We start from the raw sequence: 27,013 nt of genomic DNA, 5'->3' as shown, positions 1-27,013 counted from the left end.
GCATCAGAGAATATGAAACATCTCTTCATCCATCTCCACTCTTTCAAGACAGATAATTCTGTTTTGTTCCAACTTTCAATAGAGTTCAAACTGTTCTAAACTGGCTCCGCTGAATGTATCTGTCATACTGTCCCATTGTCACGGGAGTCTGTCTAATCAAAAGGTAGCATTCTTCTATCTTGTAGGAAGCTGTCCTGGACCAGCTAAAGAGGAAGAATTATTGTCAGCAGCCATTTTCTAGAACTAAAAAGGAAAGAGGAAGTATGTCTCGTTTGTGTTTGCAGGAACTAAGAATATTTATGCACAAATTGGTGATTTTAGTAAAAATTATCTTGATTTCCCAGAGACATACACTTTTATCTTCCAGCATACCTATTACTAAATTTCAGCAAGGACATACTTGTTAAGAAAACTTGCACTTAATGGTGGTTACAGATTGCTTCTGGGCCATATTTGTCTGCTTTTGATGATGTCCTAACAGAGGTACTCAGCTTGTTCACTCTTCTGATGAGCTAAAAAAGTTGGAATTTGTCTCTTGATATCAGAGCTTACTTCTGGTCAAATCTCACCTTTTTCAGATTATTATCACTTAGCTGAGTTTCTATTAAATGTTCCTTGTAGATGAAGACTGTGCTGATCAGACAATAAAAGGCATTTCTGTACATGTATACCTGGATGCACTCGGTTTTCTGCCGAGTATTCATACAGACTAGTCCTCATCTGCATTGATCTGTTTTATGGTCGCTGCATCAGGGGAAGCAATGTATATTTGCAAGAGTCTTAACACTCTTTCCTGGAGTGTTCCTCGTCTCTTTCTTCAATCTGTAGGCTGTTCATGGTTTGTGCAAGGCAGAAGAGCCTTACAGGCATTAGCTGAGTTACAAATGTAAGGTAATTAAGTTTTGCGATATAAACAAAATGGTATCACTAGAAGGGACAGGGAAGGAAAGAAGCAAAAAGAAAAGGTGTCAGATTAGTACTTTATTATTTATGGTCTTGCTACTCAATTACCTGGGCCTCCATATTTCTAACTTTGATCTTCTATCTTGGCTTTCTTTAGCTCTGTGCTTAATTATTCATAAATAATGCCCAGAGACATTTGCTTTGCCCATGAGTGTTTCAATTTCCATTGTCCTTAAGCAGTGCAGGGGAAAGGCTTTTCTTTTCGGTGCATATGCAAGAGCTATTGATCTATTCAACTGTAAAACCAGAGAATAGGAATTGTAATGGTAAAATCAAGCAACATACACATTTAAAAAAAAAAAAGTATTGCAAAAGACATCATCTAGAGACAGAAAATCGTTTACACATAAGAACAGCACTCCATGGTTGCAGTTGCAGAGGTGCTTTCTTGTATAAGCAGCAGCATTATCAGTGGAGTTGTGTGCATTCCTAATGGAAGTTAAGTTTTAATGCAGCATGTAGAGAAAAACGTGCCTTGACCACCTGTCCGAACTGCTGTGGTATGTCTACATCATACATCTAAGCTGATTTGTCCAGTTCATTCAAATAGTGCTGTGATCCCAGAAGAACCCAAGGCTCACCTGCAATGCAAGCTTATATATAAGAGAAAGGTTGGTAACATCTATAGTGTTTGCATGCATAGAAATTATTCTCAGTAAAAAAGAACTGCAAATTTTAAATTGCTTACTGCCTTGGTCTAAATTGCCTACAAATACTAGCAGTTACCTTCAATTGCAATTTTGCAGAATGTTCCATTTCTTTACTTGAGCTGAAATGATATAGCGGTTTCTGTTTTCATACATTTTTGTCTTTGATGCTACTTTTAAGAAATGTAAGAAGTGTAAGAAAGCATAGTGAACAAGGAGGTGGGCAAAGAGGTGGGCTACAAATTGTATATCAGGAGACCTGAATTTTACGTAGCACTAATACTTCTGTGCAGAAGAACAGTCACTCAGTCTTTTTACCCTTTTCACAATTTGTGTGACTTGAATAGAATTTAAGCTGCTTTGGGCCAAGATGATTTCTTACAGAGTTGTACAGTACCTAAAATACTGGAACGCCGACTTGTTCAGATCTCTATCTGCTATTTTAAGTAATATTTATTCATAATTTTTATAGTTGGTTTTAATAGTAATGCAGTATTTTTACAGTTATTACTATTATAGTTATGCTATTTAATAGTAATGCAGTAATTTTGTTGAACTGTTATACTGTTTGTAACCATTTTATTTTCTTATATTTAATTATTGAAGGCCTGTGTAGTCACTACTTGTCTTGGTTTCAGCTGCCGCCGGCAACAAAAGCGCCACGCGGCCGCCCATCCCCCTGCCGGAGTGCGGAGGAGAATGGAAAGAAAACAGGCAGAAACTGGTGGGTTGGGATAAGGGCAGTTTAACAGAACAGCAAACAGAGGGAACAGCAACAACAACGATACAGGTAAGGAGAAAACACGACAAAAAACAAACAGACCCGCTCTCTCGGACTGCACCGGCGCCGCACGCTCCCGAGCCGCGAGTGAGTCCCCGCCGCACCGCCCCCCCCCGGAACCCCGCGTGACGTCACATGGTATGGAATACCGGGCTCTGTTTGGCCAGGTGGGGTCAGCCCCCACCCCCCCGGCTGTGCCCCTTCCTGGAGTTCGGTGAAAATTAACCCTGTCCTGGCCGAACCCAGGACACTACTGTGGCAAAAAAAGAAATCACTTTAGAAAAATAGAATAATACAGACTGGGTCAAGGTTTTTTTACTCACGTTCTAGATGACTTACCCTTTTTGAGCCGTTAGTTTACAATTTACCTGTAAATAATTTCAGAATGTTTTTTTTTCTGATCTGCAAGGTCCTTGGAGCATGAATTGTATCTTACTTGATCATAAAAGGGCAAGTATTCTTGCTTGATTAACAATAGGACATGTACAACAACCTCTTTCTCCTCGGCAGTAGAAAGGCTAGTGAAAATGATCTGATTTTGTTTTTGAAGGGTTTAATTTAAAAAGAGGGGAATATAAATACATACTGTTACTATTAGAAGGGCTGAAGTCCTCACCGAGAGTATGACTTGCAAATAAATTAGGGCTAGAATTGTCTTGCAGAATTAAACCTTTATTGCTAAAAGCTAATCTTGATTGTTGATCTCCATGTTGAAGAACTAGGTTTTGGGCCAGGCATGCCTTGATTCAATTCCTGTCTTAAGTAACCTGCTGCAAAGCTACTTTGCTTTTGCAGGGTACTTTTTGGAGGCAATTAATCAACATCTGGAAAGCTTCAGCATAGGCTGTGGCTATAGTTACACAATCAGTGGTGTTGCCAAATAATTACATGCATTTATTTTGTTTGTGGAAACTTCCCATAACCATTTGTTTAAAAAGAAAAAAAGAAAAAAAGAAAAAAAGAAAAAAGAAAAAAGAAAAAAGAAAAAAAGAAAAAAAGAAACGAAACCAAAAAAAGCCAAAAAAAGCCAAACCAAAATGACAGAAAAAAACACAAACCAATCATTGGGGGGGTGGCGGGGTGCAGAGCCAAAAATCCACCAAAAAACCTCCCAAAACCCAGATGAGTAGCTTGTAAATTGCTGGAAGACTGGCAGATAAGGTACTCTATCATGCTGTAGTTAGCTATTCTCACGTAGAGAGAAAAGAGAAGATGCTTTCCTGGTGCCTAAAGCATACTAAGACTTGCCTGGTGCCTGAAGTAACCAAGACTTGTAAGGTTCCAATTCCTTTGGTATTGGCACCTGTAGTGCTGTGAATCGCTTCCAAGGGAGCTAGTACAAAGGGTTCCAGTCATACCTGAGTAACCCTCGACAGCAGGGGACATGACAGACATGTTTCAGCTTAGATGTTTCTTCCAGAATTTCTTGAAGAAGCTACCCAATTAAACAACTGTCTAGGAACATTCTTCTCAGTATTTGAGTTGTGCTTGAGGCTGTGTGGTAGAAGAGTTCATCTCATCTTTTGGACCTCTTGTAGCTGAGGCCAAAGCTATATGCTTCCCAGCAGAAAGCAGATCTGTACTCCACGCTTAGTCTCTGGCTCTAGCAGAGGCAGAGAAGTCCTGGGTAGAAGCTTACGAACAGGACCAGCAATTTCAAGAGAAAAAGGAGGCAGCTGTGCTTGAGACAGTTTAAAAGAAGAAAACTTACAGCTGAACAGAGAGGTGTAGACTTCACATCAAGAATACTTTACTTTCAAACAATTAGTAGATCTTGATGTAAATTCTGTTATGTGGATTATCTGGAAAAGCTTCACTAGACAAACTATAAGCTCACAGACAATATAATCAGTGAATCAGAACTGCACCAGATGCAGTCTAGTGGATGTGTCTGCCTAGACTTACAGGCTTATCCTAATATTTAGTATCCTTCCCCTGCCTTTCAGTTTTAGTTTAATGTCCAATTGTAATCTTCTTTGCTGTGAACTCACTGGTCAACTGTCTTTTGATGCTGGTAATTGCTACAAATGCAGACATCACTTCTATTAATGGTTAAAAGGATGCATTTTTATGACCTCTCTTTAAGAATTAGTAAATCTAACTAAAATGAGCTACTATTACAATGTTTGGGGTGTAGGAGAAAAGGTACTGCAAGGTTGATTATTCTATAGCCAAAAGATTTCTTTTTCTGAAAGTAGAAATCCTTCAGATTTGCATCTATCTGATGGGGAAGACAATTTTGATTTACACGCGGAATATACTTTCTTGTATATGGTCTAAGTAGCTCATGATATATACATTTAACCAAAACCACAAATGAACCAGCCAAAAAATCAGCACTGTGAACAGGATTCAACTACAGTTTTTCTTTTGAGGGGGTGGGGGAAGACAGAGGTTAGAGGAAGACGTGCACTGGTCATGCTTCATCCCTATCGTGTGAAGTGGTGTGCACTGTGCTGTAGCCCCTGGTAGTAAATGTGGTGATAAATGTAAATGTAACAAATGTAACATGTAGGGGATGTTATCACTTCAGGTGGTCAGAAACAAGTCTTGGTTCTTTGTGAGTAATTCGGACGGTTGCAAGACAAGGGACTCCTGAATAATCCCTTTAGGCGCCTGGGCCTTGGGAGAACAGGTATGCAAACTACAGAGATAAGGAGGCTACAGGATAATCTGAAGACCCCGCCGAGAGAGACGCCAAACAAACATGTGCGACGGACATTACCATATATTAATGAGTTCTCGGAAAAGCCATTACTATGATAAACATTTATTGCAAATGTAATTAATATGTATGTTAACATAGCATAAATACCTAGTAACTGTGTCTCTTCGGTGCACACGTTTGGAGGAGAGATCCCCCGTGTGCCCGGCGCCGCAATAAAGAATACCTGCTTAATAGTCTGCCGACTATTGTGTCTTCAATTCTGGCTTTTCACGGCATCAGTGGTAAATCAACACTTAATCTTGGGAATGATGTTTAGAAACGTGTTACTTGGTGATTTTGTTCATTTTTTTTTAACAGTAGCAGTCAGTAACAGTAATTTGACAACTAAATTGCTACTATATAACTTCATATTAACCTATGAACTTTGGAGATGTAAAAGGGAATGCTCTTGCTGCCTTAGTTAAAGGAATTACAGCCACGATTAATGTCAAGTGGAAAATAATTATTTTGAAACCAAGTTGGACTTGCACAGAATAATCATGAAAAAAGTTATCTTGGAGAACAGTCGTGAAAAGGATAAGCTAAAAATCCAGCTGAATCAAGGGCAGACAATTCTAAATTTAAAGAAAAGTATGCTTCTTAATTGAAAGGTTTTGATATATATCAAGTGATTTTTGTCAGATTACAAGACTTCTTTACTTACTATTTACTTCACGGGAGTTACTTTTGATGAACACAGTTGTGCCTGAGGAACAGAGCATCAAGCTTCTGTATTCAGTACTGCCAGCTCATGTGATCCTGATTCTTATTTTACCTGGTGCTTTCTCTAAACCTCACCTGCAAGAATAATGAAAACTAACACTCTTTGTGTGTTTTTGTTTGTTTTATTTTGTTCTGTTTGGTTGGGATGCTTCTGTTTGGTGGTTTAAGTGTTTAGCCCTTGTGGTTGCAGTGAAAAGTTTGAATGCCTGAAGCAACGTCCCCAAGAGATACAAAACGGGAAAAACAGATAAAAACAAACCAGCACTTCCTATGTGTCAAGATTTCTAATTTGAACCTTCTGGATTTAGGTTTTGATGGACCTGTCTCACATTTTTGAATGGTTAGCACTGAAAATGAGAGAGGAGGATGGACACAGCACATACACAGGGTGATGCATGGAGAAGTATGCATGGATTTCTCTTCCTTTGTGGTGATTCTGGTTTTCATAACAATTGTCTCCCTTGGACTTCCAGAGAACTGGCTCAAAGATACAGGGCTGCAGCAACTGACAAGGTGTCCTGGGTTCAGCCAGGACAGGATTAATTTTCACTGGAATCCAGGAAGGGGCACAGCCGGGCAGGCTGACCCCACCTGGCCAAACGGAGCAGGGTATTCCATACCATGTGCAGCCATGCTGGGTTCCGGTGGGGGGGAATGGGGCGACGGGAACTCACTCGTGGCTCGGGAGCGCGCAGCGCCGGTCCGGTCCGGGAGAGCGGTTTCTCTGGGTTGTGCGGTTTGTTTTGTGTATTCCCCTTATCTGTATCGTTGTTGTTGCTGTTCCCTTTGTTTGCTGTTCTGTTAAACTGCCCTTATCCCGACCCACCAGTTTCTGCCTGTTTTCTTTCCATTCTCCTCCACACCGCGGCGGGGGGAGGGGCGGCCGCGTGGCGCTTTTGTTGCTGACCACAGCCAAACCATAACACAAGGCTGTAGAGAAAGCCAGGGGGCTGATATGTGAGGGTGAAAGGCACAAGCACTCGAACAGGGCAAAGAACGTGGGTTATAGTTGTGTAAATACAGTGTTTTAGAGAAACTCCTGAAGTCTCTGGAAGAAGAAAAATCAAGAAGGAAAAGCAAAAAGACAAAATACATCTGTATATAATGATTACCAATTTGATAAAATGAGCATTTGAAAGGAAATATTTTAAAACATTAATTTTGGACACCTGGAGGGACATTATAGTCAAGATTTTCTTTGTGTGTATTGCTATTTTTAGTTTTCTCATGTAGGTATATCTATTTTCTGCACCACATATCATTTTTCTTACAGGTCACATATCTAAATTGAAAATGCTAAATAAATGGGTTACTGAAATGCTGTATAGAGAAAATTCCCATGTTGATTTCTAAGTTTCCTTCCCAAAGATGAGTCAATCTAAGACTGTGGTCAGAAAAAAGAAGAGAAATTTAGGGTTGTATCAATCAGATTCCTAAATTTTCCTCTATCAACAACAGCAAGACAAGATTCAGTGACTAGAAGTTGAAGATAATTTAAACAGGAAATAAGGTGTAAATTTTTAATAATGAAAATAATTGAAAATTGGTGGAGATAATTGCCAAAGTATGAAAGCCTCAGTGTTCCCAGCTAGTCCCCAGAGTGGAGCTTAGGTTTTCCGGGGCACAAACTTTAAAACAAATGATAACTTTTGTGTATTAGCCAAATGGACTACCTTAAACAATTTGAACTTCTAGCAATTCTAGAAATAGTGACATTTGTATTTCTAGAACGCTGCTAGAAACAGTTTTTGCTAGTTCCACCAATACAGTTTGAAACTGTTTTGATGTATACTCTTCCCCATTATGTTCTTGCATTTTATTTTGTCCTATCAAAACACAATAAATGTACTTTTAGAAACTTAGTGTTGATGAGCCAACAGGCACCTATTAATGCTAATGCTTCTCAGAAGCAGTTGTGCTATGCCTTCAGGAGGTGTCAGAACATGGACGTGGCTAATCATGGCCGAGCAGTATGACAGCACACAATTTGTGTGCAATGCAATTAAATGTTAATATGGAATTAAAGCTAATTTTATTTCAATGTTATATGGCCAAGTGAGTTAGATAAATTTCACTTATCTTCAGACATCTAAACATTAGCAGTCTAGACACTTTGTACAGGCCCATGGAGGCCCATGGACTGGCATCTCCATAGAGCAAATCATCCTATCCTAAGGTAATTATCTAAGGTAGGTGGAATGAATCACTTTCTGAGGAACCCGTTTCTGTCTGCCGCCTAGGGTGTGTATAGATGTCTAGACGCTCAACATTTGGACAGTTAAAGTAAGAGGAGTCCCACAGTAGCTCAGACATTATCTTTGTTATTCACTGGAAATAGTTTCCAATTTTAGATGTAATTGACCCCTCTCCTTCCACCCAAGAACTGTCAGGTAGGATGAAGTTTACGTGAGCCTTGATCATACTATAGAACTTAAAGGGGAGATTTCCAAGAACAGGCTTGTGTACAGTTGGTATCCATCTGCCAGTTCTCTTCATATTGTGGCTATTATATTTTTTTGTTACATTTAGTATTTTTTTCCAAATTGTATTTTAGGTCTGCTATTTCAGCAAATGTCAACAGCAAGCTTTTTCTCATACTGTCAGCTAAACTTAAGAATTACTTCTTGTGCATCTGGGAAAGTATCTAGCAAAATGGTGTCCAAGAAATCAAGATGGAACTCTCAGAAGTTTTGTTGTAAGTACACAGACACTGTACAGTGTGTAACTTACCCAAATTCATAGGTTTGCATTGAGTGGGGGACTCTTCCACTATGGATGAATGTACTGGTATCACAGAGGCCTCAGGCTGGCGTATGTGGAAGATAGAGCTGTTCTTAGCCATGGAGGAGGTTCTATAGGAAGCCTATGCTTACTCTAGTGTGTGTTTCCAGGGTGTAGTGTCTAATTTCTCAGCTGCTGGTTATGTGTTTTACTGCACAGATAATAGGTGGATTACCAGGATTCAACTCAATCTTTATTATCTTGAATGTTTCCTATTTAAATATGAAATCCAAAGCTCATATGATGCCAGAAATAACAACAGTATTACCTGAATTTATATTGTTTGACCAAGGGAATGGAAGAGTCTGAATCAATGACAGTTTCTTTATAAACCAGATTAAGCATGCAGAATCTTCTAGGAGAACAGGTAAAATACTAAAATATTTGTGTGTTGGCCCACTTCCTGAACTGAGTTCTTTTTCAGTCCTTTATGATGATTACTATGGAATTTGCACTGGCAAGAATTCAGTTAGGGTAGCTGACAGAATAATGTATACTTTACTACAGCTTAGACTACTGATGTATTTTACCAGAGATATTCTAGCCACTGGACTGCTACAATCTGTATACTCCTACTGATTTCAGTAGGCCTCCACAGGTTTAACCTACTGAAGATACACGCCAAAATGCAGAGGTAGGGGTGGGGGTTTTGTCTCTTATTGCATCATGATCCCTACCAACGTTGTAAACCTACTGAGCTATTTACCTAATTGAATTTATGAATGGCCTTTCATTGTATCTAAATACTTCATGGTCTTGAAAGTTAATGGAGTTGGTACTGTCATTACATCAATTCTATAAATGGAAAACTATGGAAAGTTGCAGGGCACCATGGAAATGTCCCCTGGAGCAGGAAATGCAACTGATGTAGTGATCCAGTTACTGTGACCTAATCAGCTATCTGTGTCTCCCTGAAGGAAGTGCAGTACATTTACCCTAGGTCTCATCACTTTGTCACGCTTGGCACTTCCTCCAGAAGTCTGGCTAGGGCTCGACTTTGAAACAGTTTTCTTTGCCTGAAACCAAGACAAATCCTGCGCTCCTCAGATAGGCTGACCACGCTACACCTTTTGAGAATATTTAAGGTTAAAATGTCAGCTGTACCTGAGTACAACTCCTGTTGTGTCAATACTGGGAAGGGGATTAGTATTAATGCTTCTATTATTAATCAGAATCTGAAGTATTAACTCAGCAAGCAATGTAAGCTTAAAGTAATTGAGTAACTGAATGGTATTTGCCCAAGAGGAACAAAAGGAATACAAATAAATGGGGACATATATAATATGTATATAATGTAAATATACATATATACAAAATACATGTATATGTATGTATACATATAGAAAAAACCCAAGGCCCTGCTTTATGCATCTGGCTTGGAAGGAATGCAGAGATGGCTGAATGTGCGTGCTTGGCCCTCTGTTTATTACTTTGCTGCGGAGAGCAACTGTTTTCTGAAGGAGCAGCTGTGAATTGATTCTCCAGACTTCATATATATGATGTCACCCTATTGCTGAATCATAATGGCACTGTAGTATCACAGGAATCTGCAAAGTTCATTTCCTCAGACTGTAAATTCACAGCACAAAAGTATATTAGACTTTGGGTTTATAATTTGACTAATATATAGGAAAAATGAGGAGACCAATTCCAATTAAATATATTTTCAAGTATCTGATCATACCATGGGTCTCTGAGCTGATGCAAATGACAGTACTAGCCCTGGCTAACAGCAGAAGCAAAGCAAGCCTCTACTGCAGTGAACTCTTAACTGTGGTGTAATTTGGTATTGTTTTGAATATTTAAGTCAAATCTACACGATCCCTCTGTGAGAAAGGCCAGTCAGCCAGTATTCCACACTCTAAAGTGATTAAATCTTCAACTGTCTCTGAAGTCTGAGAGAATACGCAATCATTCCTTAAAGGGTTAAATAAAACCACCAAAGAAATGCAAACCATTCACCTGTATTTCAGTTTTAACTCTGATGTTCTTGCTAACTTACGGTTCATTTCTCAAATTTCACTGTCCTACCAAAAACATCTGTTTTGTAACAACAAATTCTATACTCTTCATTCTCCACATACTTTATCAAACCAACTAACAGTCCCTTTTCCTTTCACAAACTTAAATGTTTCGCAAAGTTTCTTAGATAACAAAATTCTGGGAATACCTCACACATACCTCGGGCATTTTCACTGCTAACAAAAAAACCCTGAATGTTGCTTTCCTCACTCCAGCCATGTATTTATGCCAAGTTAACTCTGTTGTCATAGCTTCTTAGTCAACTCATTAAAAATAACATTTCACTAGTGTCTCCAACAACCAGCTGCATGGAATGTGCTAAAGGAGATGGATGTGGGTTCTACAAAATGAATCCAGATGAGCCTGTATCACTTCTATCATCACCACATCAAAAGCCAACCCACAGAAGGAACCCCTTCTACCTGACGAGTGTCACTCAGTCCCCAAACCTCAGAGGTAAAGGCCTGATTTTGTTCCAGAGAACTCTATGTCATTTACATGTGAGGCTTATTCTGTAACACCTGGATGGGAGTGGATCCAGGGAGATACTGTAACTGCTTTGTGTCTTAATTGAGAGCAAAGTTTTTCCATGCAGCTATTTCTGAAGCAATGGCAAGCTTTCTTTGGAGGTCTTGTCTTGCTTGTTCCAGAAGCAGATGCAGAATGCCACAGAAATCTCAAAGCCATATTGATATACTCTCCTTTAAATTACTATTCCGAGTTCTATTAAACCCCCATATCTGCAACTATAACCTCCTGTACAATTCTCTTCCTTCCATATTACAGTGAGCAGCTTCAGTCTCAGCTGCATATGGTTATTTCTGTTTTGCTTTTCACGATACAACGTAACTGTACCAGGTTACAGATGTGCCTGTAAGCAGACTTTGTCCTCCTGAACTGAGACCGTATCTGCCTGCAGAGGCAAGCCAACTGCTGAATACTTCTGGTCTTTGGCCAACATCATTCAAGATAAAAAGCAGCAATGATAAAGTCACAAGAAGATACAGCAATTTATATGAGGTGAGGGAAAAAGTAGCTTCACACAAGTGTATTTGATAATTATCTTTGTGCAACACCTTCACGTACTCTGTCACTAGTCTCACAGCCCAGTTTCAGTTTTCCGTATTTGTTCAAACCATTAATTGCATGAAGTCACTGCCTTGGTTTGTATTCAATGCAAATAATTACTTAAGCAACTCTTCAAAATACATGGGTGTCTCATGGTGAGAATATTCAAAAAATACTCGAGCCCAGGCCCTGTTTTACCAGTGTACTTATGCCTCAACAATTCTTCATTTCAACATAAGTTGGGATACATCACCACCCTCCTTTTCTTCTGGAACCTGCCACCTCCTTCCAGGAGGGTGCCAAGCATTTATTGCTCCTTTATTCTCCCCCCAAAACACCCTCCATTATCACACCTGCTTCCTTACTTCAGTACAGTACCGTGCCCCACGCATCCCTCCAGGTGTTAACCGTGGCCAGACACAGAACAGTTGCAGGTAACTCCTGGAACAGCCCCACACCAGTTCCCCAGGTGGAACAGACAAGAATGCAGGGAATTATAGAAGTCACACTATTGCTATTCATCAACTTTGAAAGCATCGATCTCCTCCTGATTTATTCCAGGTTAGGGGAATACTTGTGACATCAACAGTGCCACATACTCCCAACCCCTTGCATGCAGGACAAGGACACACCAACACACTTGTTTGCCACAGTTAAGACCTTAGATAAGCAGTGGTGTATTGTAGCAAGCAACAGTTAATAAACATAGGTCTCTCCAAATACTTCTAAGAGTAAGCTCTCCACTTTGCTGCACTAGTTCTCTGTGAACTGATTTTAGAGAATAAGCATAAACTCTATAAACAGCTGCTAGCCTGGATTGCAATGTAAACTACGGTACTTCACATTTCAGATGCATTCGAAAAGTTTACAGCAACTATTATTCAAGGCTATTCTGAAATTTGTATTTATTCACTTATCATTTGTATTTATTCACTACTGAGGAAAAAAAGCTCCAAATTCAAGTAGGATTCAGGTGGAAGCTCCCATCTGCTTAAAAAGCAGGTCAGCTAAGTCACACTCACAGAAATTTTCTGTAACCAACCTCCTCCCCTGCACCCCCCCCCAAGGCTTCTTCCTGCAATTTCGCCCAAGAAAAATAATGCCTGTGCAGTTCTGACTCTTGACTTTTGAGCACTTTCCTGAAATACCCAAATTTAATGTAACTAAGCACCATGGATAACTGCAGCTTGAAAAGAGATCTAGTCTTAGTCTACTGATACAGTGACAATGAACAGCAGTCCAACTATTACACTTCTTTCTCAGAAAAGGCAAGTATCATTTTCAATAACCAATCCCTAACTTCTCTTGCAGGAACCTTTGCAGCTGATGTGGATCAGATCATTTAAACAGACATGCTGCCAAGCACACCAGGCAACTCCAATATATGGAAGTCAAATTTCCTGAATGCTAACTGCAACCAGCATTTCAGAAGGTAAACTTCGTGACTACAATAGGTATGAAATATGTTTAATGTGCAATTTTCCCCCAGTCCTCCTGTGAATGCAGTTATGCTATACCTAACATTTAACAAAATTAATACTAATAAAAGCCATTATCATTGATCAGTCATATTGGTTTGACTGTGACTTTAGAATTGAGTACACTGCATTTATATGTGAAGTACAGTGTAACTCATAGTTAAAAGCCACACCTGTTAGACCAGCTGAACACCCATCCCCTCTTGCAGACTGAGATCATCACAAGCACTGCAGTCAAGCACTAAAAACAAGCAGCTGAGTATCAAGTTTAGATGCTCACTCTCCTAATCTCTAGGAACACCACTTTCACATATACACTGCAGTTAGGAGCTGTTTACAGTAAAAAAACTAGGTCTGTTCAACACAAACTTTGAGTATCTCATAATGGAAATTCTACAGTTTAGTAGTATTTTCTACTGTGTATGCTCTAGTCCACATTTCTGGTTGTTTCTTACAGTTTTACTCTTCTTAATAAGAGTTCCTAACTCAGTGAATAGTTACAAACCAAGGAGCAAAACCTCCATGCACAAGTACTGAAGATCACACTAATTCTGTTTTAGACTGGGCAAGAATACAAGGCTTCATTATGCTATTTGAACAATCTCCAGCTGCCAGCTTAACCTGCTCCATTAACTTCAGCAAAAACATTAGCTGCAGGTTCTGCTTCTATTCCCCTGAAGTTTTGACAAGGAATTTACTTGCACCTCCGTCTTCTATTGCCTTTATGCATTGGTACTTTTTCTCAATTGAGCTAGAATTCACAGCAAGATCCTGCTCTCCTGTTTACTGCTTGATACACATTTCTGAACCGTACACACAGCATGCGAGCATCGTGGAATTTTGGTCATCAGTTCAAGAAGTTAAATGCCTTTTATTAATGCTATTTGGTTTACAGGAGAACATTACCTTGTTTTACTGGGCTACACACTGTGCAGTACATTACTGCAGCATCTGAAGAAACTTACTGAATGAGCCTAACTTGCATGTATAGGAGAGGCCGCTGCTCGTAACTGGAAGTGAGGAAGCCTGCCCTGTGAGAGAACATGAGAGAGCCAGACCCATCCCCCTCATCAGAGCACTTTCAAGTGCATAAACGCAACTATCCTTCCCCCCTCAAGGCAAGCCCTGTTCTGATTGATCCCCAGTAGTTTTCTTGTACTCCACTTGATTTCATCTCCCACCATGCAGAAGACAGCATGTAGCCTAAAACACTTCCACCACTGGCAAAAGTAAGTTTCAGTCAAGGAGACACTGTTGTTTTGACATTACAAATACACATCTTTCAACAGTGGAAGTCTGAGTAATCAAGTAAAAAACAAATTCCACTATGGACAAAGCTCTAGGAAGTAAGGTATTTTGAATATTTAATGAATGACATTTCAAGCCTGTACAATGCAACATCATTCAACTGTTTTGCAGGGTTTTTTTTGCCAATCTGAGAAACAGGCAGCTAACAGTGCTATTTGATTAAAAAACATGCATGTGACCTGCAGAAAGTTCAAAGCATTGGGAAGGTAAAAAGCACTCACTGATAAAGCATACATTGGACCACACAGCTAACACCTACTATTCTTCAGCAGAATTTCATTTTTCTCCTACCACAGCAGATCTGTAGTGTGTAATTCTGTCTGTGACCTTATCTAGAATTCATTTACCTATTAACACTATTATAAAAAGAATCTTAAGATGGTCCCAGTCTGTCAGCTTCCAGTGAGGTTTCCTTTCAGAAGTAAACTAGTTGTCACTCAAAACTTATCTACTGTGAGACATTCAGGAACAAGTCAAGTATCACAATGTTTATTGATAGATACAAGTATATAAAATCAGGGCATGAACATGTCTTGATAAATTAAGTAGATTTAATTTCAGTACTACAGAGGGACCAATTCAGATTTCTCACCATGTCATGTTTCACACCCACAAAGACCTCTTCCAAAGGGCATTAAACCTCTCTTCAGCTGATCAGTTTTCGTGCAAGTAACTATTTCTTTTAAAAAGACTTGTGCACTTGCCCAGGCTCAAGGGTATTAAAACCTAGCACATAAAGCCCATTACTAGAGGTAGAAATACAGGCAATATACTATTACGGCAACAACCATCGATTACAGTTAAGGATTCTCTGTGACAACCAAATGGATAATCAAATATTGCAACAACTCAAGTATTACACTGAGCAAAGTGCATTTCTACAGTATTCAGTGTTGCTATTCAGTTTTCTAACTTAAAAACAGCCTATGATAACTGGCAGCAAAGAAGACCCTTGCAACAGACTGCTTCTGCTCAAGAACTTATGATGTAATTATTGCATGCTGCTAATACACTGTTATCTAAACATTAAAGATACTCTAAAATATTTTTATTGTAGACTATTAAGACATACTACAAAAACCTTTTGCAGAGGATATCCTATTGACATACTTCTGCTTTAAATATTGTGAAACATTACAGCGGAATGAATTTTCGCAGTGGTTAGGTCAAATGCAGTTACATCATAGCAACAGTATGTTTGCACAATTTAAGGCTTTGGCTGGTTCTTTAATCAGCTTCTTCTTCAGATTCTTCTTCTTCAGCAGTTTCCAGCCAGGTTAGCCATTGGTTTACCTGCAGTTACATAAAACTGGTTTAAGGCAGCAGAATTTATTCCCCCAACTAATTTTAAAAATCTTTCAGCCCCGCTTTGCACTACATGTAAGTCTCCAGCAAAGAAAAAACAGAACAAAACAACTTAGTTCATCTTGAAGTACTCCCATGAAGTTTCCACATATTAACAAGTCTTAAAAAGCACTGTCTGAAAGTGTTCTCAAACACTACAGTGTAGCAGAGATAGAACACAAATCTCTACTCCAACGTTAGCAAATTTACCTGGAATAAAGCTTTGCCTTTCCCTGGAAACTCTTGAGTAATATCTTCTTTCCATGCCAAGAAGGCTTCTTCTTCAATGATCTCCATGTCATAGAAATGAACAAAGAAGCGCAGTAACATGCCTATGGAAGTAAGTTTAAACTTCATTAGCCTTACCACCTTCTGACAGCTTACCTGACTAAGAAATGTAGTGACAAGCCTGGAAGCCATTATGCAGACACCAGTAAGCAGACACAGATGTTGGATACTATCTTGATGCACATACCTTTTGGAAAGTTATTGTTGTAGCAGTGCACCTGGAGTGCATATAAAGCACTCACTTGCAGATCAACGTGGTCATGGAGGAACTTCTGCATTACCGGCTTGAAGGAAAGAAGCAGTTGTTTTTCCTGCTCTAGCTGCTCTTTAGATGGAGCAGATGAAGAATCCGATTCGTCACTAGGTGGGTTTACTTCACTAGAAATATACTGCAAGAAACTAGACAAAAAACCATACCAGGTCAGTTCTGTAAACTGACATAGCAACTAGATTTAGTGTTCTAAAACATTAAGACGAGTACTTACTCTCAAGTTCAGTTTGCTATTACTAAAAATATCCTCCCTGCTTATATAAGCATATAAGCAGTTAGGTACATGCACAATGGATTAGTATTGTGGTTGACTGCACCACAAAAATCCTGGTTTTGCTTGTTACTGCTCTGAAACATTTTAGAGAAAGTACACAGGTCTAGACTTCTTCTCAAGGAAAAGCAACACTTCACACTGATGCAAGCCTGAAAACTTGGCTTTACTTCTCAAATACAACGGGTGTCTAATACATGGGAGGTCTGCTCAGAACAAGTTCTCTCCCTGTTCACTCTCTGCATAGAGCTCACACGTCAGCCTTTTCAGAATTAGTAACTTATTGGTAGGTTAACAAAACATATGCCTAAACTACATAAACACAGCATCTCACCTGGTCATCAATATATTCACAAATCCCTTATCTACATGAAGTTTGGGTGAAATGTTATCTTTAATCCACTTATAGATGGCTTGAGGGGATGGATCCAATTTTATTTGCTTTAGCAGTTCCTTCTCCAGTTTCAGAAGTGGGAACAAGAAGCTAAGCCCCTTCCCTTCCAAGATCTCCAGCATGCGGTCCTTGTTCTGGTCAATTTCTGACAAACAAGACAGACACACTCAATGGTTCATCAGTCTAACCACCTCTTATGAAACACCACTCTTCAGAATCACAACAGCTGACTGCATCAAAATAACCTTGTACGTTATTTTACTCCAGTGTAAAAAAAAAAAAAAAAAATCAACAAAACCACATCTTGCATACACTTACATACAGGTGTCGTAACAGCTACATTGTTATTCTTACCTGGTAACATTTTCTGCATATTCACTTTGCTTTGTTGGAACAATTCTGTTAGCCATTCACGATCTTGTAACTTAGCTAACTGCTGAAGACAAAGCAAGAAGAGAGGGAAATGGGTGCCGCTTTCTAGTGGTTGAGCCAGTTCGGAAATGCTCACCAGTTCTGAAATAATGGCACGGGCTGCAAACTGTGCTAAGTAAGATTTCACCAATGGGATGTCCACCTCCAGTTTAGGGCACTGGTCCAATACATTCAGGAATGCCTAAGAAACAGTAAGGATGCAAGTTGAAATCTGAAGTAATTCTGTTGTTGTGCACAGTAATACTCACACTACATACAAGTCTCATTTTTCTTTTCTGCACTGAATGCCAAGAGGTTCCCCATTTCCAGTTCCTGAAATCCTGTACCTACATTTCTTCCTTTAATAAATTCTTATGCCTGTGACAGGTTTCTGCTTTTTACCTCCTCAGATGAACAGGACTTGAAAGAATTTGCACACTGCTTTTACGCAAGCTAAACACCGTGAAAAGCCAAGCAACGAAGACTGTGAACCTATTAAACTGCAGTACCTGCATGAAGTTGTCACTTGTGGCTATTCCCTCCTGCTTGAGCAAGCTAATCAAAGTACTTGCTTTCTCTTTGTCTTCATCTGATCTATCTAGGGATTGAATTATTACTTTGCTCAACATCTCAGGAATAAAGTGTTTCGGAGCTCTCATTTCTCTCACAGTACTGACAGCATCATTAGCATTTCCATTGTTCAGATACTCAGTCACAACGGCTTCCTAGAGGGGGGGAAAAAGGTATAGTTACACAAGCGTTCATTTTTAAAGAGCATGTACAAGGCTTCAAGAAGCACTATTACATACTTAACTTACAGTTTGTTTAAGCAGCTCTTCTTTAGAAGGAGGTGGTTTCTTGGTGGTCTTTGCAGGCTTTTCTTGTATAAGTGGTGGATTTGTTTTAAGACCAAGTTGAGGAGGCTGAAAAAGATACCAGAATTTCTCTGCAGTACATCTACCTACACTTATATCAAGACCACTAAATACGTACAAAAGTAGATGAAAGTCAAATTAGGTTTTCCTACATTCTTTTTGTATATCCTCCTCTGTGCAAAGACAACACCTCTCCTCTCTCCCTTCCCATATTAGAAACTAGTGTTTTACATGCATGAAGAAATTAAGTATAGCCAACACCATACAGCTATTTTTGTATTTACCTGTCCCAACGGTGGCGTCTGAGTGCGTGGTGGTTGAGCACTGGGAGGAATCATAGTTATCTGGGGCTGAAGCTTTGGCACTTGGTTTTTATTCATTAGAAAAGACTGAGCAGGTCTCAGGCTAATCTGTAAACAGGTAAGTCAGAAAAAAACTCAACGGTTTCAAGTATTCTGACCAAGAATACACAGCCATGGACGCACACAAACTAATCCCACTGAGGCATGACTTTTCTGTTTCTACAATGTTACACTCAAATACAGAGCAAGCCACACGTGTACCGAAATTCCCCCAAAAGCACACCTCAGTGATTCACAACTTATTGGAAGTTACTGGTGTTTAGTTCTATTGGTATCAGAATCTGGAATTGCTCCTTTTAGATGCAGTATGTTAGAGACCCAAGAAGATACTTAACTTTTGCTGATATATTTTACAGCCAAGATAAAACTCTACCAATTGGTCAGAAATCAGGACAAAACTCTAGTTAAGACTCAAAGTAACAATGCAGTTTACTTTGCATTTGACATTTTTGCCTATTAGCCAGTTCTAAAAAAAAAAAAAAAAAAAAAATTAGCCTGGTCCAGCACTTCAGGGTTTCTAAAAATTTCAGAAAGTCCTGAGCTTTATTAAATGTATTGCTATCAGTATGATGCATGGGAACTGATGTCAGAGTAGTGTTCTTGGAGGTGTGGGGGAAGGAAGGGATACCCCAAGAAATTGCCCTCATATCTCAGTCTTGCTCATAGGACGCTGGATACCCTAAGGAAAGGGACGGGTAAGGTGAAAGAGGAAGGGACAAAGGAGGAGGAGTAGAAGGAGAAAGAGTTCCAGCATTAGTCCTCATAATAACGCGTCTTGCTATAATCATTGGGCAATATTTAGTATAAGCTTTAAGTAATGTAGGCATGTAATGTACCTCATCTGCATTAAGCTGTCCTTTCTTAGAAAACCGAGGTGGCATATCCTTCGACTGTCCTTGTTGCTGGGATAAGAGTCCCTGATTCTGGTTATGGTAGAGCTGGCTTTGCCCCTATTTCAGAAAGGGAGATATAGAGAAAGAAGTGCAGATGATGGAGTGGCGTACATCATATGGTAAGTAGTACCAGAGGGACCAGAGGAACAAAGACTATCTGCCAGGAAGGGAGAAAGAAGGAGCAAGGGTGGTGGGAGAATAGCATCTATCCCTAAGAACAGGGCTACCTGTCAAATAAAACACACCATTCTGACCCACCAAAGCCACATGCACCTCTTCTTGCAGTAAAAAAAGTGTATTCCTTGCATCTCTTGCACAGTTCAAGAAGTGGTTTAGAATTTTTGTATCAGCTGAGGATCAGTTCTTATCAGAATCAAATCTTACGAAGTCTTTCAACATATGCAGACTATAATCCATAACATACGCATCTGTAGAAGAGCTTCTAAACATGCTTAAGTCACCCTATGAACAACATCTTCCTTACCTGACTTTTCAGAAAAGATTTGCCTAGTTCTCCAAACTGGGATTGAGCAGAAGGCATGAGGTGACCCCCATGGCCATTGAAAAGTTGGTTTGAACGATGGCGTCCCATGGTGGGTGAAAATCTATCCTGAATAACCCCTGGACCAGTACCAATTCCGCTACCTGTATTAGTGAGATAAAAGACAATTCTAGTTCTTGTTCAATACAGTACAGCCACAGTCACCACATCAGCCTTGCAGTTTCAGTGTACCTGGCATTTGTCCAAACATATCAGCAAGCCCTCCGAGTGGGTCCCTGTCAAGTTTCATCCTGGGTGGCATAAAGGGTCCCTCCAGAAAGAAGTCACTTCTCATCCCTTGAGACAAAGGAGCAGGAATAAAAACTCCCAGATCCTTTAAAACATAAATTACCATTTTGGTCAGTTGCGAGTAATAGTCCCTGCCGAAGTCAAGTTTTTAGCCCTGAACTATAGAACTCCATCTGATTTTAACCCTTAACCCCTTACTGTCACACTCTACTATGAGTACCACTTGTAGGTGCACAGCATCGGTTTTGTGAATAAACAGCAAAAGTCAAGCACAAGACTTACGTGCAACACTTACTTTTACTGCATCTTGACGGATTTGATTGATAGTCTTTGGTCCATTGTCAAGAAAAGCTTTGCGAGGAACCCAGTTGTGTTCTCTCAACTCCACAGTATCCTTGGATAATAATTAATTATTAGGAAAGGATTCAAGACAACTCAGTGAAAAAAAAAAATCAGTAAGCCATTTTATCATCATACCTGCAGCAGGAAACGAATCCTTGCTGGCAATTCCTTACTTGACATCAAGGAGCGCATACGGGCAAAGTACTGATCCATTAAGGACTGGGGGAACAAAAGTGATGTTACAAGTGAGGGCTTACTCTATCAATGTCTTGAGTATTTTCAGGAAGGGTGACCACATTCAGGACATCCAAGATCAAACAACAGAACACTTTTGCCCTTTCCAGCCATCTCAATCTCCTTGATGGCAGTACAGCTTAACGAAAGCCAATGTATCAAAACATCTTACTGAGTCAAAGATGAAAACTTCCCATATTCTTATGACGCCATTTCAAGTTTACATTCAGAACTCGCAAGTCAAGGTCCAAAATAAACCTGTCAGATCATCTAGTTGTGTTCGGAATTGACCTCCTCACCACATCTTTTGAAGCAGCATTTAGAAACAACATTCTTGCTTTTGTGACTTCCTCACGACCCTAACCACATTTTGGAAAGACATTTAAAGCCATTTCAAAGATTGTCTCCTTTTGCCATCAAGAGATTTGATGCAGAAGCAATGGTTGCACTCTTGCTCTCTGAAGTCAGACCTTCGTTCTGTACTTTGAATAGAACGTTGACTACAGAAGATTCCCACAGTTAAAATCTTAGCCATAGGATTTTAGTTTAATGACTGCAGTGGATGTGCACATACCTTGGCTTTTGCATGGTCTAATCTAGGTCCCACTGTCCTCATTATCTGACAGAGGCACTCCAAATCCTCCCCCATATCTTTGAGTTGGACTCTCTTCTTCTTTTCCAAAAGCTGAAATATTAAAGAGGAACTGGGTATTTCAACATATTATAAATGACAATTTATAGTAAGTTATAACTTCGTACAGACATACGCAGAAATATTTTATCTTGCTCTGAACACAAATGGACGTTAATATTAGCTTTTAAGAATTACTAAATGAAGTACTTACTACTTGAAAGTGTACATACTTTGAAGTACCTGTGGTACTTCTGTCTAGGTCAAACTACATCTTCACTTCGAAAGAATTCCCATGGCTTTGAACAAAGCAAGTTTTACTTCTTAATTACACTGAGACTACTTATTTCAAACAGTGGGGGTAGGTAGTTGTCAGGCAACATTTTTCTGGTTTTTTATGCTCTCAAGACTCCCAAAGCAGCACAAACATTTACATTTTTTTGTTTACAAGTCTTATTTTGCTCTCAGCCCCCACCCAAGCTGAATACTCACTGTTTTGATGCACTTATGAAGGATAGATTCATGAATAAGATCAAGCTTGCCAAGTTCTCCAATGAATTTGATGTTCCCCAGCATCTTGATCTTGGCAATGGCTCTCTGTTCCTCCTCCTCGGGGAGGAGGGGACCATCATGCTTATCATAGACTGGAAAACAAAGAAGCCTGTTTAACAAGGCTGTTGAAAGAAAATATGAATAAATTCTGTACTAAAACAGTTTTAACACTTACTATCAACATTTCTGGTTCGGTTTTCAAATTCATCTTGAAGTTTAGATATTAGGAGGCGTCTGAATGTCTAACAAAAAAAGAACAAAGAAAATGATTAAGCTAATCAGTGCAACTATACATGCTAGCAAAATCTGTCATTCCAGATTGAGAGATATACTCACTGTGCTTTGCTTCTGTCCTGGATGACTCTCTGCTGATGGGCCATCAAAATTGGGTGCATCTTCTGCCAGTCGCAGACATAGTTGAGCATACAGTGAGCTATACTTGGGCTCTTCAAGGGCTTTGTCTACGATCTAAATAGATTTTATTTTGAGTAAGGTTAGCATATAGCAGGATGAAAACATTATTAGAAAAGTGAGGTGCAAGACACACAATGGAATATTACCACTCTACGCGATCTAGAACATCTATTTTTTTGCTGTGTCATCTAACATACAGAAATAATGTTTTAACACTAGTCTTAATGCCGAAACAAAGGAGAAAAGCTATTGTACATATTAAAGAGCTTCAATAATCCTTAGCCAATGAATGGGACAAATCTGAAGTTTATCACCAGCACACTAAAATCAGTATTGCCGATCTGATCTCAGATTAAACAAAAGCGACATGATAGTTGAATCAGTGTACCAAGTGGTCACCCGGGGTAGCTTTTCCAAGACCATTAGGCTTGTTCAACAGGAGAGAGGGGGCCAGGGAAGTAAGATTGCTAGCTAGCATCTTACATTACAAAAAAACCCTCAATCGCATTTAGTGATTCTTGAGACTTCTAAAATGGAAGGTTAAGAGTATTAAGTCTATCTCCTTCCCCAGTACGCCCTTTTTACACAAAAAGCAGAAATGGTATTTCTGTATGTTTGGATTACCAAACACCACATCAACCATGTTACTTCTGTATCCCATAAAAGACAGTCAACCTCTTTAATACGCAAGAAAACTTACCAGCAGTATGACCCCTTTTAGGATGAGCTTAGATTCTACACCCACATTGAGGAGCTCAAGGCATAGCTTGTCAAACTTTTCAGGAGTAAGCTTATTTAGTATGCTAAAGAGGAACAAACAAAAATAAACACCCAGATTACAGATACTGTAAGCACGCTACTAGTAATTTTAGACCCAAGTTCTTCCATCTGTTAAGAGAAACTGAATGTGCAATTTTCTACTCCATTGCTTTTTTGGGAGAGCTTTAGAATGTAAAGTATTATTGAAAAGACTAATCCTCTCACAAGAGGTACCTCTCAAGTGTTTGCTGCTGCTGGCCTATCAGTTTCTGCCTCGTTCCCTCCAAAGGACACCATCCCCACCCCAAACTCAAGGCACACATATGTCTTACTTTCCTCCAGCCCATTCAGAGAGATAAATTGTTGAAGAAAACAGTAAAGAAAGAGAGAAAAAAAAAAAAAGTCTTACAAAAAACTTACCCTCTTACTTTCCTGAAGATTGCATCATGTCGTTCTTTGTCATTTGCGGAGTCGTCATCTCGTCTAGTGCTTCGTGAAGGAATCCATTTCTGAGCGTTTTGCCCTGGGGTTTTCCCCAGGAACTCGCTGTAAAGTTTTTAAGAATGTGATTGTTAAACAGAAACAACGATTTCAAGAACTGGCCTTTTAACCTTCCATTATTGCCTTCCTTAGGCTAATCCTGTTACCAGCTCTGTTGAAAGCATACATATACCCCTGCCCTACCAACACTGCAACATCTGTTGCACAGTGAAGTAGTCACTCAACAAGAATAAGACACACAAGAAAACCCTCTAAACTAAGTGAAACAAATGAAAAAGTCTGTGCACCTTGTACCACTCATGACACTTTCAACAGATTATATGCTACCCTGCCACAGGCTGGAGAACATTAACATGTTGTGAACTCAGTAGATATTCCTTTTACAACTTTAAAACTACTCTATTTTCAACTCTGTATGCACCATCAAGCATTCTCTGTCTTTAAGATCATGCCAAATCAAAAAGCAAGATGACATACCTGTTGCTGGCAGTCTTGGGATAGTGCTGAGGTGCACCCCTACCACCTCCTCCGCCTGAAGAAGCACTGTTAAAAACAACAATGTAATCTCATGTAAGTTCAAAATCCCAGTGCTTTCAACCACAGGTCAGTTTTAATATATATAAATATATTAAATATAAATATATACCGAATATAAATTTAATTTCTCCTTAAAGGACAGTTTCCACTGCCAAGTGTTCATAAAACAACAAAAAAAGCGTAATACCTGAAACGAGAAGCACCCCCTTCTGCAATCGCACTCTCCACTTTGGCGGCTTGACAACGAAGAATCTTCAAAAGAATAAAATTAAATTGACGGGGTGGGGAAAAACAAAACCTAGAAAGACAAATCAAGCATTCATATTATAGTTGTTTTACTAGCAGCCATAGTATCTAACTTACAATAAAAGTACAAACATTTGATAGACAAGGGGAACCCTGAAGCACTAAACCTCCTAAAAGGTTAAGTAAACTCTTAATTAATGCAATACTGGGGATATTCACAGAAAGGCCACTTTCATCATTATAGCCATATTTTCCAAAAGGTGTGAGGGAGGAGATAAGGGAATCACGGACTGAGAAAGTAAGAGCCTCAAATTTACTGTCTCAACCCCTCAAAAGCACTTGCACGGCGGGGGGCGGGGGGGGGAAGAGGTGTTTAATTAAACGAATCCTTTACTGATATGCTTTACAAGCTATGATTAATCGTGGCAAGACAAGACGAAGTAGTCAAGTTTCAAAGCGAGAAGTAACAGAGCACAAAATGCACTTAATAAAGTGTTGTTTCCTACATCCAAGTTCAAATAGCCAATTAAGCTGCTAATGAAAAAAAATCGCCCCTCCCCACTTCAAATTTTAGCTTGCAAGACAGCAGCAGGAAGAAAAACTTCATGGCCCCGCTAACGTAGCAGAAAAGTAATTAGGGGGCTGACAGAAACGCCTGGGGAGCACGTAAAAACCTCACAAGCATTTTGAGGCTCCATCACAGATGTGCTCTAACAGCCACCTCCTCGGAGAGCCAGCCCGAGGAGCACCCAACAGAACACACCTCCCCCCATGCAGGCGGCGGCGGCAGCACGGGCACGAGGGAAGGCTCCCAACATGGCTGCCGCCGAACAAAAGAGCTGCGGAAGCGGGAGGGGCGCCCCCCGCAGGAGGCAGGCGCTACGCTGCCGCATGGAGCTGGCGGCGCCGGACGCACCGAGCCGCCTCCCCTTCCCCCACCGGGCGCCGCCCGTTCCCAGGCTCAGGCGCCGCCAGCAGCCCGGCCGGCTCTTTGTTCTCTGCGAGGAAGGAGAACGGGCTCCGCTCCTTCGCCACCGGAGGGAAAAGGGAAAGCAGTCGCTATTCCCCCGCATCACCGCCCCCACTCAAGCAGCGCCTTGCCTTTACTCGCCGCCCGAGCCCGAACAGGAAACATGGGCGAGGCTGCTGCCGACGGACACGGCTTCTCGGTAGACCGCTCGCCCTTCCACGAGGAAGGGAGATAGGAGTAAGTGAACAAAAAAAAAAAAAAACAAACCACCCACAACTCTCACCATTGACTCTGGAGAACAAACAACTCCCCCACCACCACCCCCAGCAACAAGGATGTAAAAGACCCTAAGACCGCAGCCCGCTACGCGTACCGAGGCTACTCCCCTTCAAGAGCAAACCTCTTGGACATCCGGGGTCCTAGAGACCGCAGCTACAGATGAGGATCCCGCAGCCGGTCCGATCCCCCGCAAGACAGCGGCTACGAACCGGCACTGCCCGACCCCATCTCCCCCGCTACACGTACGCGGCTTTAGCCTCAAACGCTTCTACTCAGCTTCCCTTCCGCGCCTAGCGGGGGCTGCCGATCTCCTCTACCCCTTCGTTTAGCGTCCGCGGTAATTCGAAAGCGGCCATCGACCCCAGCGGCCATTTTGTAAGTAAGAAAGCAAGAAGCTGCCGACGACAAAATGGCGGCTACTTGGGGCAGCCGCCATTTTAACCAGAGGCTGCAGCAGTACCCGTTCCCTCCCGGCCCCGCACCGCTCTCCCGCATTTCTCACCTTCCCTAAGGCCTCGTCAGGTTCCCCGGGTCCCGACGGCTACCAAGGGCAGGGGAAAAGGCAAAAGAAGGGGGGGGGGGAGGGGAAGGGAGCCGGGGACCGGGGCTGGGGAGGGGAAGGGGGGAGCGCGCGGGACAGGGCGAGTCTCCGAGTCACCACAGCAGGAGCAGCAACGGCCCAACGCTTCCCTCCGCCACCTCCATAGAGAGCCGACTCGCTGCCGCGTCTAAAGCGCGCTGAGCCAGCTCCACTAACTTTATTACCCTTCACGCAACCTACCCCACCTCCCTCCAGCAGCCGCCAATCGCCGCGAAGGGCTCCGCCCGTCTCGCCAATCATCACCGAGAAAGGGGGTGGCCTTAACGTCGAAGTGGGAGGAGGAGGGAGAAAGTTTGGTTGAACTGTGCCATCGCCGCAGTGCAGCATCCGTACTCGCGAAAGCCGTTACGCCACATGGCTGGCGGTAGGGTCTAGGAGGGAAGGGAAATTTGCGCAAGTGGCGTACCCCGTTGATGGCGGCAGCTTGGCTGCAGCTTTCCTTCGGTGTTTGTTCCTGTGGTTCAGCCGTCACAGAGCCCCAGTTCTAGAGGCCTAGAGTGTGAGTTACAGTTGATTCTGTCACGTTCATAGAAGAATAGTTTAACATATGTGTATTCTCATGAGGGGTTT

General features: G+C 40.9%; 1 protein-coding gene and 1 non-coding gene across 2 annotated transcripts; both read right to left on the bottom strand.

The window, feature by feature from the left end:
- Positions 1-14,951: 14,951 nt before the first annotated feature.
- On the bottom strand, positions 14,952-26,770 carry EIF4G2 (eukaryotic translation initiation factor 4 gamma 2). The gene is made up of 23 exons (XM_075427121.1): positions 26,624-26,770; positions 26,345-26,383; positions 24,535-24,599; positions 24,288-24,353; positions 23,730-23,855; positions 23,251-23,353; positions 22,473-22,604; positions 22,312-22,378; positions 22,077-22,228; positions 21,528-21,638; positions 20,855-20,938; positions 20,673-20,771; positions 20,321-20,462; positions 20,072-20,232; positions 19,531-19,644; positions 18,617-18,742; positions 18,276-18,380; positions 17,967-18,182; positions 17,401-17,659; positions 16,987-17,191; positions 16,298-16,509; positions 16,033-16,154; positions 14,952-15,771 (listed from the first exon to the last, which is right to left on the bottom strand). The coding sequence occupies exons 1-23, from the start codon at positions 26,768-26,770 to the stop codon at positions 15,706-15,708; spliced, it is 2,919 nt and encodes a 972-aa protein (XP_075283236.1). The 3' UTR covers positions 14,952-15,705.
- On the bottom strand, positions 19,332-19,489 carry LOC142362115 (small nucleolar RNA SNORD97). Its single transcript, XR_012764686.1, has one exon. It is a non-coding gene; the product is annotated as a small nucleolar RNA SNORD97 (small nucleolar RNA).
- Positions 26,771-27,013: the final 243 nt, after the last annotated feature.

This window comes from Opisthocomus hoazin, chromosome 7 (assembly GCF_030867145.1).
Source record: "Opisthocomus hoazin isolate bOpiHoa1 chromosome 7, bOpiHoa1.hap1, whole genome shotgun sequence".
In the NCBI taxonomy this organism is placed as follows: Eukaryota; Metazoa; Chordata; class Aves; order Opisthocomiformes; family Opisthocomidae; genus Opisthocomus; species Opisthocomus hoazin.
This window is presented reverse-complemented; position numbering and strand designations above follow the sequence as displayed.